Here is a 13,186-nt window from a genome sequence, read left to right as displayed (position 1 = left end):
GCTCCCGAGCCGGGGCCGCCGCGCCGCCAGACGCTGAAATATGATAATCAGCGCAGCTGCGCCGCGCAGCCTGCAGCCAATGGGCGCCGCGCAGGCGTGACGTCCCGGCGCGTGACGTCAGGCCAATGGCGAGCGGGCTGAGTTGGAGCAGAGAAGTTTGAGTAAGAGATAAGGGCGAGGCGAGTGCCCGAGCTGCCAGCGCCCAGCTCGGCACCGCCGCGACACCGCACCGCTGTGACACCGCACCGCTCCGTGCAGCGCTGCTGGACCTTGCCGCGCCCCCCGGGGCCGCGCCGCGCCGCGCCGCGCTGCGCCCCGCACCTCTCCGCGCCCTACCGCACCCCGCGCCCCCTTCTCGCTCCGCAGCCCTGACAGTATCTCCCGCGCCGGTGGTGTCTTGTTTTGCCTTTTTTTTTTTTATTTCGAGTGTCTTTTTTTGTTTGTTTGTTTTTTTTGCTTTTATTGTTAATACTTCTGCTTTTTTTTATTTTTTTTATTATTATTTTCATTTTTAGCGACAGCTCTCAAACCTACTTTGGGGTCTTAAAACGAAACCGTACACCATTTCACTGTGGACATTACACCCTCTTACAGATATGGGAGACATGGGAGATCCACCAAAAAGTAAGGCGGAATTTTTACCGTTGTTGGAATAAATGTACTGTCTATTGTAATCGTTTCAGGCAGGCTAACTGCTAAAGAGCTGAAATTCATTTGAATGGTAGAGAAGGTGTCTTTGTTGCCATGCCTGCATGCTTGTTATGTTTTTAGCTTCTTAGCCTTGTACGTTACTAGCCTGGGGTCCTGCTCTCTTTTAAAAGTTTGAGGAGCAGACAGGATTTTAATGGGATCTCCAAGCATGGATCCTTAAATTCTCCTCGTGCTAGACCGTGGTGAGGCTGTCTGACTACCCAACACCTAGTCCGTGTAGGGGAATTAGCTTTAGACTTGCAAAAGAGAATAAGTGACAACCGCAGAGATGGTTATTCTTGCTAGTTGCCTGTAGTCCCCTCCTCGGTGGCACAGGGCTGAATGCGAAGCGCACCGAGACACGCGTCCACCATTTCCAGTCACAGCCTCTTAAAAAAATGAAATCAAACATACAGGTGCTTTCCCCATGAGGCAAGGCATGCAAACAAGCAAACAATAAAATGAAAATAAAACACCAAGGGAGTTTGGAGTTTTGATTCTGTGCAAGGCTTGCGAAATGAGAACCTTCACCCCTAAGACTGTTCACATCTGTATTTTAGCATATGTTCCGCCTCCTTTCTGAACGAGGCATGGTTTTGATGGCACACTTCAATTACCATCCAAAAATGTGATACTCAAAAAAAAATAAATAAATAAATAAAAGAGCAACGCTCCCAGAGTACTTCCTATAAGGGAACGACACTAAAAGTGTGTTTATCTCTGTAGGAGTGCAAGCAGCTAGTCAATCACATATTTATTTTCATTTCAGAAAAACGCCTGATTTCCCTATGTGTTGGTTGCGGCAATCAAATTCACGATCAGTATATTCTGAGGGTTTCTCCGGATTTGGAATGGCATGCGGCGTGTTTGAAGTGTGCAGAGTGTAATCAGTATTTGGACGAGACCTGTACGTGCTTTGTTAGGGATGGCAAAACCTACTGTAAAAGAGATTATATCAGGTACGCCATTTACGTTGTTTAATTCTTCAGTGATTTTCCTTTTTTAATTTTTTATTTAACTTGATAAATCTGACTGAGGTAGGAAGAGGAAAAATTGTGAGAAGAGTCTGAAACGACAACTGTTATGTTTCTAAGTGATTCTGCTATAGATATACAGGCAAGGAAAAAGTTAGAGGAGTCAAGTTTTTTGTCCCGCAGATTCAAATACAAATTTCTGTATAAAAACCCTTACTTTCGGGAACAGCTAGCGACTGTGTGGGACCCTCCCGAGGACTTTGGCAATGCGTCCTGTGATTCTAAGAGTGGGAAATCGTAGGTAATGCAGTAAATTTTCAATACTGTAGGTAGTAAATGCAACACGGAACTGAACGCTTTTTAACAAAACCTGAGAAACGTGTGTCTCTGTTTTTGCAAAGGCAAAAGAAAAGTACTTAGAGCATGCGTGCCGTAAAAATAAATACACGGGGGAAAGGGGGGTGGGGGGAAACGACAACACACACAAACCCCGTTATTTAACTCAGGCCTATCAAAAACAAAAAGGCAAAAAAAAAAACAACAACAAAGCCGCATTTTCCTTTAGAATGAAGGATCCTTTTATGGGGAGGTTAAAACCTAGACCGAAATGTTTCTTTGCTAAAATAACTGACATTTAATCTTTTTAAATATTAACCCCTTTGGTGATATCTGACTGCCTTTTCTTTCTTATCTTATCTGTACTGATGAATTAGACAGAGCAGATCAAATTGCCCATCATCTGTTCGCGAACAATTGGGTATATTTAGATAATGGAACCGCTTCCTTCCTCACATTAAAATCTGGTAACTGATAAAATGTGAGAGTTGCCAAACCTGACACTATAGAGAAACCAAAGGAGGAATTTCGAGTGTGTTTATTATTTACGCTCCTGGGTCATTCTGATCCGTTTCAGTGTCGCCTACTGGGTTTGCCAAACCAGAACTTTGCCTGACACTGAGGTATGGACGGTATTTATTTTTTTACAGAAAGTTTAGGGATAGGGACCCAGTTCTTATCTATCCACCGAAGATACCTTTTCTAGTTCCTTAGTAATCCTGGATTGAATAAAGCACTTGAGTCTTGACTCCTCCAGTGCGCAATTCATAAACAGATCATTCCTTCAAGCCATTGTGAGAATTGATCAAAGTTTTACCGTAATAAAAAACAGACCACATTTTATTTATTTATATATTTTTATTTCTTTCTTTACTTTGGAGCTGTGCTTTTGAACATTGCCTTTTTACTAATTTCAGATGAAAGGGAAAGGTTTGTACTGAGGTGTACTCACCTCCCTTCTCCTAGAACTCAGCGGGAGAAATGAAGAAAAAAAAAAAGCAGCTCTTTTAAGTTAAAACTCGGAACATTAAATTTGCTACAATTTTAAAAATCAGATGTACATTATGTGCAAGCCATCTTTGAATTAAACCGTGACCCAATCTATAATTGTCAGATATGTGGGCACTCCCCCAACTTTTGAACCTATTAATGCATGTACTCTGAGATCGCTCCGTTCTTTTTTTCTGCTTATCTGTTTTTTGGGGGAAGGGGGTTCTTGTCAGAATTTTAATTCGGAAATGCATAGCTCTACATTATAGTTTTGTATACCTCTATAGAGTCAGCAGCTAAAGCTGTATGTAAATATACATCTGCACCCACATGCATACACTACAGACTATCACTAAGGAAGTGTACTCGTAAGGAAATGGGTTGAATATTAGCTCAGCTTTACCAATAGCTTTCACAGTTCTGTGGGTCGTGTGCGTGTACCCCCACATCTGCGGAAAGATGTTAATGTTACCTAATGACAAGGAGTCCGTCAGAGGAGCACTCGGCGGGAGCCGAGAGACTGCAATTCTAGGCACCCGAGTTGGAGCGTTTTCTCGTGTTCATCTGCTGATGGGTGAACTGTCCCACTCTACTCCACGGGAGACGAGGAGCCCGCTGCTTACGCCAGAAAGCCATTATTTGCTGCGTGGGGCTGTCAGCGAGAACTGCCCTTTCACTCATGCTGGAGGGCTTAAGCCCCGGCGCAAGGTGGAATCGTCGGCGGGGGGTAGACGGACCCGGGTGGGCTGAGGCAGGGGCAGGCTGCAGAGCCAAGGCACCTAAAATGCCTTCTTGTGGGGGGCGGGTGGGAGTTTCACTGTTATATGCGTGAGAATGTATACACATACCTAAGGTGTGTGTGTAAAGTAGACCTGGTGAGATGGGACAAGAGGAAGAGCCTACGCCGCTAGCAGAGCCGCCCCTGCTGCTAAGTCACAGGGGCTGAGCAGCCGACAGCCCCGCACGCATTAAGAGCGAAGTCTTGAGTGGGTTCCTTGCGAAAATAACACCCTTAGGTGAGGCTGGCATATTTGTGAGTGAGGAGTGGATGGCAGCCTCACCAGCCTCCCCTTTACCCGGTGTACCCGGACGTTTCGGTTCAGCCCCGTGACAGGCTAGATCCCAGTGTAAGGAGGGAGGGAAGGAGAAGGCAGGGACGGCCCGTCGCCTGCTGCAACCCAGGAGCTGGGGCGGGAGGGAGAGGTCGGCATCTCCTCGGGAAGGAAGGGTGTCGCTTTTTTGTTTCTACCGCTGTTTCTCCTTCCACCTCCATAGCCCCTTCCCTTCCCCCTCTCCTTACACACCGGTGAGTCCGGGTCCTCACAGCCTTTCACGGCAGGGTACCGGCAGCAAGCAAAACCTATTTATTCCTTTCCTCTACTGGCTTCTGTATTTTTAAGGCTTGTTCAGTGAACTGCGTGTGGCGCGTCTACGCGGGGCCACGGGGCTGCCCAAGAGCGGGAGTGAAAACCTCTCTCTTTCTTTTTCTCCTTCCTTCTCCCACATCTATTCCCTGCCCTTCCCCTTCCCCCTCCCGTGCTCTCTCTCATTCCTTCCCTTCTCCTTCTATCTGGGCTGGGCCCTGCTCAGGTTATACGGCATCAAGTGCGCCAAGTGCAGCATCGGCTTCAGCAAGAATGACTTCGTGATGCGCGCCCGCGCCAAGGTGTACCACATCGAGTGTTTCCGCTGCGTGGCCTGCAGCCGCCAGCTCATCCCCGGCGACGAATTCGCGCTGCGGGAGGACGGCCTCTTCTGCAGGGCGGACCACGACGTGGTGGAGCGGGCCAGCCTGGGCGCGGGGGACCCGCTCAGCCCCCTGCATCCAGCCCGGCCGCTGCAGATGGCAGGTACCGCCCCACACCCGGCGCCGCGGGACCCCGCGGGGTTCAGCGCAGCCCGGCTCTGCTGTGAAGGGAGTGCGCAGCTGCTTGCACCCAGTCCCGTAACCCCGCGGAAAGGCGGCCTCGGGCGTGCGCGCCTGCGGAGAGGTGGCCGTGAGAAAAGCCCGCGCATGCGGTGCGCGTGAGGCGGAGCCACCTGCGGGGGGCGCGCCCCCCATCCTCCAGCCCTCCCTCTCCCGCATCGCACCGGGTGCGGGGGTCCTATGTGTGCCCCCACCTCAGCCAGGGTCAGCTCGGTGGCCTAAGCCGGAGCGGGACGAGCCGCTGCAGGGAGCAGGTCTGCGGCAATGAGCTCTCCGCTTCCGGAGCGTGTGGAGCTAAGCACCGGAGGAAGCGGGGTCCGAGGAGAGATAGACTTCGTTACTACAGGCGAGCACTTAGGCTGTAATTTAAAACTGTCAACAAGCTAATCTTCGGTAATTGCCTTTTAAAGTGACTCTGCCTTCCTGAAACGTTTTATGTGATTTGGTGAGAATTTCAGCTTAAAACTCGGCATTGTATCTTCACAGTCCACCCACCTTACAACTCTACTTACATTTTCAGGTCTCGATGAGCACATCAGATACTCAGAGACGCTTAGCTTTAGGAAGGGGCACGCCTCTGAGGCAAACTAGGCTGGACAATTAAAGGTTGGCTGGCGTTATTGCTGTGCAAGTAGCTGTAACTAGAAAAGTTGTTTACAAACATAGCTATGTTTAAACAGGCTCGTTTCCCCCCTTCTGAGCCACTTCCAGGTGACATATCTGTATACAGGGAGAAATAATTCTATAGCTGATCACGGCAGAATTGTATAGAGATGGTGCGTGCTCCCTACAGCATGTTTATGCATGTCTCTGAAAGGCATACTGTGAAGGCAGGTACAACACTGTTAAGATGTGAAGCTTCGTATCGTCTTTATCTCATTTGCTGATTTATTGTTATAGTCAAAAAAGTCGGAACTCGACTGTACAAAGGCGAACACTTCTGAATATTAGCTAACCAGAGTTTAAGGGGATAGGGGGGGTCAAATTACATCTATATAGCTACAGCTACACAATACACATAAGAATATCAGAATCACACGAATACTTTCAGTTCTTGATGTACATACCAATAGGTTTGCACTTCTTGGTGGTTTCCACAAGTTACTAGGCTTGCTCCCCTTTAAAAGAATTGGCGAAACATTCCTATTTTTTTCAAGTATTTGTCAAAAGTCGGCATAAATTCATCTAGCGCCTCCACTTTCTAAGATAGACTCCGTATTCCAAGCTCTGAGATACTGTGCTCTCGCAGGATTTTCCTACAAGGTCATGATGCAGTGGATTTGGCTTTTACTGCTTCTATTTGGTGGCATCAGAGTGCCGGGAGGTGTTGCACATTATCGCGTCCTTTGGCTAAACTGAGCTTGATTCCGTATACAAGAAGCAAAAAGAAATTATGATTAATATAAGAAGTATTCTTTCATTAATTTTAAGGCCAAAAAGCTGTTTTGGTGATTTGTCAGGGAATAAATACATAAAACCCTCCCACTCCTTCCCTAGCGCACGCACACCTTGGCGAACTCGCCCTCTCCTGTCAAGCCTCACAGAGGTTCAAGCTTCTGTCATTAAGGGTTTTAGGGGGGTGGTTTGTTTTTGCAAATTAATTATCTGTGGAGTCAGAAATGTCAGTCTTGTCACTCCACCGGCGCATAAAGCAGAGGAGGCTGCAGAAGCTCCGGTAGATCTGACTGCTTGAATGGCCTTTGAAAAGCGGGTTCACCCCCCCCCCCCCCCCACTTCCTTGCCTCCCCCTGTCCCACCAACTTAGATTCATAGCCTCTGCAGACTCCCTGCTTTCTACTCATGGGGATCCTGTTCCTCCCTTCCCCTTCCCTTACAGCAGAACCTATCTCTGCCAGACAGCCAGCTCTGCGACCCCACGTCCACAAGCAGCCCGAGAAGACCACCCGAGTCCGGACTGTCCTTAATGAAAAGCAGCTTCACACCTTGAGGACCTGCTACGCTGCCAACCCTAGACCTGACGCCCTCATGAAGGAACAACTGGTAGAAATGACTGGCCTCAGCCCGAGGGTCATCAGGGTTTGGTTTCAAAACAAGCGGTGCAAGGACAAAAAAAGGAGCATTATGATGAAGCAACTTCAGCAGCAGCAACCCAATGACAAAACCGTAAGTGGCTTCAGATTCTGGCCGTGCACTGCCTCCCTTCCCGAGGAGAAACGCCTGGGCTGTATCCAGCCCGGCCAGCCTCCGGGGTCTGTCTGACGCTCTTGATTTTTGAGGGAGCTCCCTTAAAGAAAATGATAGCGTTTAACTATTATCCTCTTGTTTCTGTCGTCAATGCAATTAAAACAGACCATAGCGAGAAGCCCGTATAGGCTGCTCAAGCGAACACATGTCATTTTGCGGGTCTAAGGATACGCAGAGGATTAGACTAACTTCTCGGCAGCATGAATTGCGACCTGCAGAGCTTAAGGGATATAATAAGCCCAGCCTTGTGTAATATTGATATTGCAAATGCAAAGCAGTCCTCGAGGGGAAAATGATGCTTTCGCCCTCTTCAATGGTTTTACGCAGAAGTAAACCCAGAAGTAAAACCCATGAGTAAAAGGGAAATCGGATGTATTTTTTTAGCACTTTACATACTACAATGTGCATGCATATGTTTGTCAGTACATTCACTGCAGCAAAAGACAAATGCAATGCAAAGTTTTTGGAATCACCATCGTGTTTACAGGTTACTTTAACTATATATAATCATCGTGAAGAAATATATTCAGTTCTTGTCTACGGGCATATGCACATGTGGTGCAAATAAGCGGAAAGTGCTGGGCACAGCAGAGCAAACTGGCTCTCTCCCTTTAAAGTCAACTTTTTTCTTTCTTCCTCTCCCCTCCCCCCTCGTTGTTATCCACTTGAAGAAGAGTCTGTTTTTCTCCTTGTGTATATTGACTGACCTGAGAATGACTATTAATTCATAAGGCTGCCTATTTAAGTGGAATTTAAGGAGTTTCATTTTACCCTGTTGGAATGCAATAAAACACGATGTTATTAACTCTCCTGAACAATATATTCGTCGAGTCTCGGAGTTATTTTGTACACAGTGCTTGCACCACAGGGCGTACTGTGAGGGCTGGGGTTTCTTTTTTTTAAATGTTTTGGATAGACGTACCCCAGGTTTGCCGTGGTTATACGATACAGTTAAGGTCATGCAAAATAAAACCCTCCTGGATGCGAAACAGAAAGGCATAGAAAGGCAGCATGATTAACCGTTTCTTGTGCATCGGCAGCCAAGATAGAGAGTGCTTGTGTTTTAGAAAGCTTGGGGTGGAGGGTTATGCCTTGAGAGAAATGGGAGGATTAAAGGGAAAGAAAGTAAACTTCCACCGTGATAAATGCAGCTGGTAGGAATAGGCTGACCTAGAGTAGAATAGAGTAAGACATTCACTGCAGATTAACAAAGCAAATACAAGCGACTGTATAGATAAGATAGAAAGCAGTTTATTGATTCAGCGCTTATATACAATAAAGTTAACCAAGCTCATTAACATCTTTTGCTGGGCTGTTTACAGAATATCCAGGGGATGACAGGAACTCCGATGGTGGCTGCTAGTCCAGAGAGACATGACGGTGGTTTACAGGCGAACCCGGTGGAGGTGCAGAGTTACCAGCCGCCCTGGAAAGTACTGAGCGACTTCGCATTGCAGAGTGACATAGACCAACCTGCTTTTCAGCAACTAGTAAGTGTCGGTTCCCAGCCGAAGCAGGCCAGCCGGTACTCGGGGCAGAACAATGGGGGATTCCCTAAAGGTACCGGATGCCCTCAGAGAGATGAGCCATCCAGACTAGCCGGGTTTTCCTGAAATTGCAAGGTGAGCATGACGACACTTTGTAAACGTGGCGAACTGGACTGATTTCACAGGTCTTGGTGTGAAACCTAGCTTAGGGCACAGCGGGGCTCTTGCTGAAGTGAGAGAGAGATGGATAAGGCCTGAAGTAGGTCTCAGACTTAACTTAGCTCGCATACCCCTCAAAACTGAGAGATCCAGAGAACTAAAGTATTCCTCACGTGTAAATTATATGCACATTGGTGAAAGCCTTTTCTAAAACTCCCCCCTCCCCACTTCGGACCAATTTTGCCTTTCTGAGTTAGGGTAGATTTAAATAGTTAATTGCAATGTCAGCCTGTGCCGCTGTTCTTTTCACACAAACACGAATAACTTAATTAAAGTTTTGAAGTCCTTGTTTTAAGCAGATACCTCTAGATACAACTTCATATAGCTATAGATACATACATAAACACAAACATATACATACATATAGTTTACATTAAATGTTGTTTGGAAAGGGAAGTGTTAGTACATATTTAGGTGAAAAATTCAAACAATATAATAAACTGCCTTAAGCCAAAAGAAAACAGACCTCTTAGAATAAATTCTGTTCTTAACTCACTTCCTCATGCCTGCGTCACTTGGCAGTTTATAAGGGACCATATAATTTAATACCTAGTCCCAAAAAGGTGAATTAAGGACAAAAGTTCAGCCTTAATTCAGTTTCTTGGCCTAAATATATTAAAACCGGATCCTTAAAATAATAAGATGTTTTTCAGTGATTAAAAAACCAAAAGTTAATGATGAAAAATAAACATATAGACCCTTTTTTGATCTGCTGGGCATTTTTCTGACATGAAGCAATGGAAAATGTAGGCTTGTAGCCACGTCTAGGATAGTTTTCAGACCTTTTCAGCGCCAACGCTGCTTGCATGATTGCTTTTCTTTTGCCCGGTGGTGGGTTGCAGCCTGCTTCCCCTCACCTGGCACACCGTGCTCTTTCAGGAAGCTTTAGCACAGCAGCAGGACTGTTTGCATCATCTTACCTCTAAAGCAACCACAGGTTTTTCTGCTTTAGTCAAGCTGTCAAGCAGACACGAGAAAAAATCATCTCTTTTGGCTGCCTTACTTATTGTGCCTTAACAGAATAGGTGACCTTAAAAACTTTTGATGCAGTGAGTTTCTGTATGGAGTAGTTGTAAAAAAGAAAAAAGAGGAGGAACGGGCAAGGATGGAAGATGGACAGCCCAAATACACACACATATAGGTAGATAGATCTTTAGATAGACAGGTCAAGAGGGATTAATATATATAAGACATAATGTCTGATACTAAAAAGAGTTAAAATAAAGAACAGTGGATGGAACAGGCAGTTCACCGACTTCAAAACAGGTCTCTAATCTGGAGAAGGCTTTAATCACAGGATCGTCCAGCTAAATAGGTGCCAATGAAATGCTTTTGCATTATTAAAGCTCTGCCTTTCAAACCATGCCTTTTCCCATCGCTGCTTCCAAACCTACGGGAGCCGCGGGGCACGTTAGGATGGAGAAGTGTGACCTTTTTTATCAAACTGACTCTCGTTAAAAAGAGATAGCACCCTCTTCAAATCACAAATGACAGAGGATGGCTTGTTTCAAATGCTTTCTGCTCCTGGATGCTCCTTCCACGTTTATTTTAGCATGTGCACAAAAGAGGAAAAAAAGTAACCTTGCAGTTTCGCGTAAAAAAAAACCCCACATGCACTCTTAAATAATTGACTAGAACATCCTGTTGGGATTGCCAGTCTCGGAAGTCAGGGAAGAAGGCTCCTTAATAAGTTTGTTTGTTTACTTGCTTGATTTTTCAGTCTTTTACATTTATTTTTTATTATTTTTTTTTAACCTGCTTTTTTTTTCCCATGAATTGGCCGAAGGCCTTAAGAAGATTCCTGTGAAGTCAATGGGGAAGCTAAACAAATCAACAAACTCTGACACAGCCTCCTGTGGAGATGTGTCAGGCCGTTTGGATGCATGCCTCTGTATTTATTTTTGCGTTCTTCTTTGCCTGGTACTCATCTTTGATTGTTACACTTGTAACAATACTTTTTTTTTTCTTTTTTATTTTATTTTATTTTATTTTATTTTTTTCTTTTTTCTTTTTTTTTTTTTTTTTTGTCAGGTTAATTTTTCAGAAGGAGGACCCGGTTCCAATTCTACGGGAAGTGAAGTAGCATCAATGTCTTCTCAGCTTCCAGATACACCCAACAGCATGGTAGCCAGTCCTATTGAGGCATGAGGAACATTCATTCAGATTTCTGTTGTTGTTGTTTCTGCCCTTACCCTCACCCCTGCTGGAGAGAGTGGGAAAGTGATCTTGTTGGGACTCCGAAATTTAGGGGGAGGGGAAGTATTTAACAGCCCTGTAATGAACCTAGCAAGGAATCGCTCCATGAAATGAACGGAGTCATGTTTGAAAAGACAAGGTAATATGGTAGCAACACTGTGAAGACAATCATGGGATCTTACCAGAATACTTAAAAAAAAAAAAAAGAAAAAAAGAAAAAGAAAAAAAAAGAAAAAGAAACCCAACAACAAAACGTGCTCTATTCAATGATCAGAGGAGGATTGAAAAGACGTTTTCAAAACGTAAAGGATTTGTACTCGTGGCTCACAAAAAGAAAACAAAACAAAACAAAAAAGTGAAAAAAATTACCTGTTCATTTGACTGCACATCTTCGGAAGAAACCAAGGTAGAGGGACCTTCTATCCAGTCTCTCCCAATCCGAACGGTGCTGTTTCTATATTGGTGATTGCCTTGCCAAAAGGAGCTCCAGCATGTTTTCCATCATCAGGAAAGAGACGATGTAGCCCTGAATTGTTGAAAGGTTCGTTGGAGGAAGGTGGAGCTGCATTGGTTTGCAATGTTGTTTTTAGTTGACTCTTAATATGGGGATATTTCCTGGGTCTCTTCTAGCATGTACTGTAGCGGGGTTTTGGTTTTGTTTGGTTGAGATCCACTCTCTTTATCAAGTCTGAAGCGATTTAAAACAAGTTTTTGAATTCCTCTTAGAAAAAACAATTTATAAAAACATTGCAACAAGTTATACCTCTATTTTGCCACAAAGCGTCTCGGGATTGTGTTTGAAATGTGTCAGTCCAAGAACCTTCCCCTCCCCCAAAGACATGTATAGTCATTGGTTAAAACGACTGTTTTTCTCTCTTTCCCTTTCTCTCTCACTCTCTAAAAATAAAGAGAAAAAAAAAAAAAAGAAAAAAGAAAAGGAAAAAAGAAAAGAAACCCCTTTTTGTTTGCTCTTGCATTGCAAAATTATAAAGTAATTTATTATTTATTATCGGAAGACTTGCCACTTTTCATGTCATTTGACTATTTTTTGTTTGCTGAAGTAAAAAAAAAAAAAAAAAGGAAAGGTTGTACCGTGGTCTTTGAATTATATGTCTAATTCTATGTGGATTTTGTCTTTTTTTTTTTTTCTTAAAGATTATGTGAACTGAAAGCGCCATATGTAGAATTATTATATCTTCAGGACTATTTCACTAAATAAGCGTTCAGAATAGAGAAAATAATAATATTAATATTAAATAATGAACAAAGTTCCCTCTTTTAAATATTTGCAAGTTAGCAGCTAAAATACCTGAAATAAAATATTGCATGTAAAGCAGGTCGTTAGTGAATAAAAAGAGTGTGATATTTTATTGCAAGTATTAACGACCAGCTTGTAAATTTCCATTTCAACAACTATATCAGGGCTATTTGGATGCCTTAGCTTTCAATCGATAATATTAGAAGCTCTCTTGTCCCCGTCCCCCCATCCCTTGCCCTTAAAAGTGATATTACTCTAGGCATGATCTGACATAACGTTAAGACATCTAAAAAACCTGGGAGCTCAGGCTTTTTGCTGAGTTCTGTTATTTTTTAAAAATAATAAAAAAGAAAGTGCTGTATACCAAAGCCTCGTTGTTGAGATTGTTGAAGTGACCTGTACTTTACATATAAGCTCCTGATAAAAGGGACGCTTTTTGCTTAATAAGTCAAGTATGAACATTATTTATCAGTGTCTGCTGTCAAAACGATTGAATAATGCTGCAGGAGGTATACGTTATGGGGATATTGCTATGAAATTGCACGAATAGTGTTCCTTATTTTCTGTCGACTTCCCTCTCTTCACTCCCTCTTTTCTTCCTTTTTTAATTTGCGGGGGAGAGGGTGGTGAAAGCTAGAAACGTGGGTGATTTCTTGGGGAAAAGTATCAAAAAAAAAAAAAAAAAAAGGTTTTGTTTTTGCTCTGAGTGCTCCCTAGTGCTCCCGGCCAGCACAAGACAAAGGCTCTCTTTAAAAAACCCTTAACTGGAATATATGGAGACTTTTAGTCTGACAAAGACAAGTTGGTTTGCATGATAGTTACTCCAGACTCTAATGGTTTTTTTAACATAACCTTCTTTTTCCTCCCTTCTCACCATCTCAGCCCACCCTGAGCAAGCTCAGCT

At 44.2% G+C, this 13,186-nt stretch overlaps 1 protein-coding gene across 4 annotated transcripts; it reads left to right on the top strand.

The window, feature by feature from the left end:
* Positions 1–261: 261 nt before the first annotated feature.
* On the top strand, positions 262–12,108 carry ISL1 (ISL LIM homeobox 1). 4 transcript variants are annotated; one of them, XM_061469421.1, is made up of 6 exons: positions 262–389; positions 516–624; positions 1,460–1,649; positions 4,581–4,840; positions 6,755–7,041; positions 8,445–9,457. In XM_061469421.1, the coding sequence occupies exons 2-6, from the start codon at positions 597–599 to the stop codon at positions 8,733–8,735; spliced, it is 1,056 nt and encodes a 351-aa protein (XP_061325405.1). In that variant the 5' UTR covers positions 262–389; positions 516–596; the 3' UTR covers positions 8,736–9,457. The 4 variants fall into 4 exon arrangements, with proteins under 4 accessions (XP_061325405.1, XP_061325407.1, XP_061325406.1 ...); XM_061469423.1 differs by lacking the exon at positions 262–389 and adding an exon at positions 10,860–12,108 and having other exon boundaries at positions 494–624; positions 6,758–7,041; positions 8,445–8,612; XM_061469422.1 differs by lacking the exon at positions 262–389 and adding an exon at positions 10,860–12,108 and having other exon boundaries at positions 494–624; positions 8,445–8,612.
* The last annotated feature ends 1,078 nt before the right edge of the window (positions 12,109–13,186 follow it).

The sequence above is a fragment of the Pezoporus flaviventris genome, unplaced genomic scaffold (genome assembly GCF_033815535.1).
Source record: "Pezoporus flaviventris isolate CSIRO_AGI_PZ_B2104156 unplaced genomic scaffold, CSIRO_AGI_Pfla_v1 ptg000057l, whole genome shotgun sequence".
NCBI classification, from domain to species: Eukaryota; Metazoa; Chordata; class Aves; order Psittaciformes; family Psittacidae; genus Pezoporus; species Pezoporus flaviventris.
This window is presented reverse-complemented; position numbering and strand designations above follow the sequence as displayed.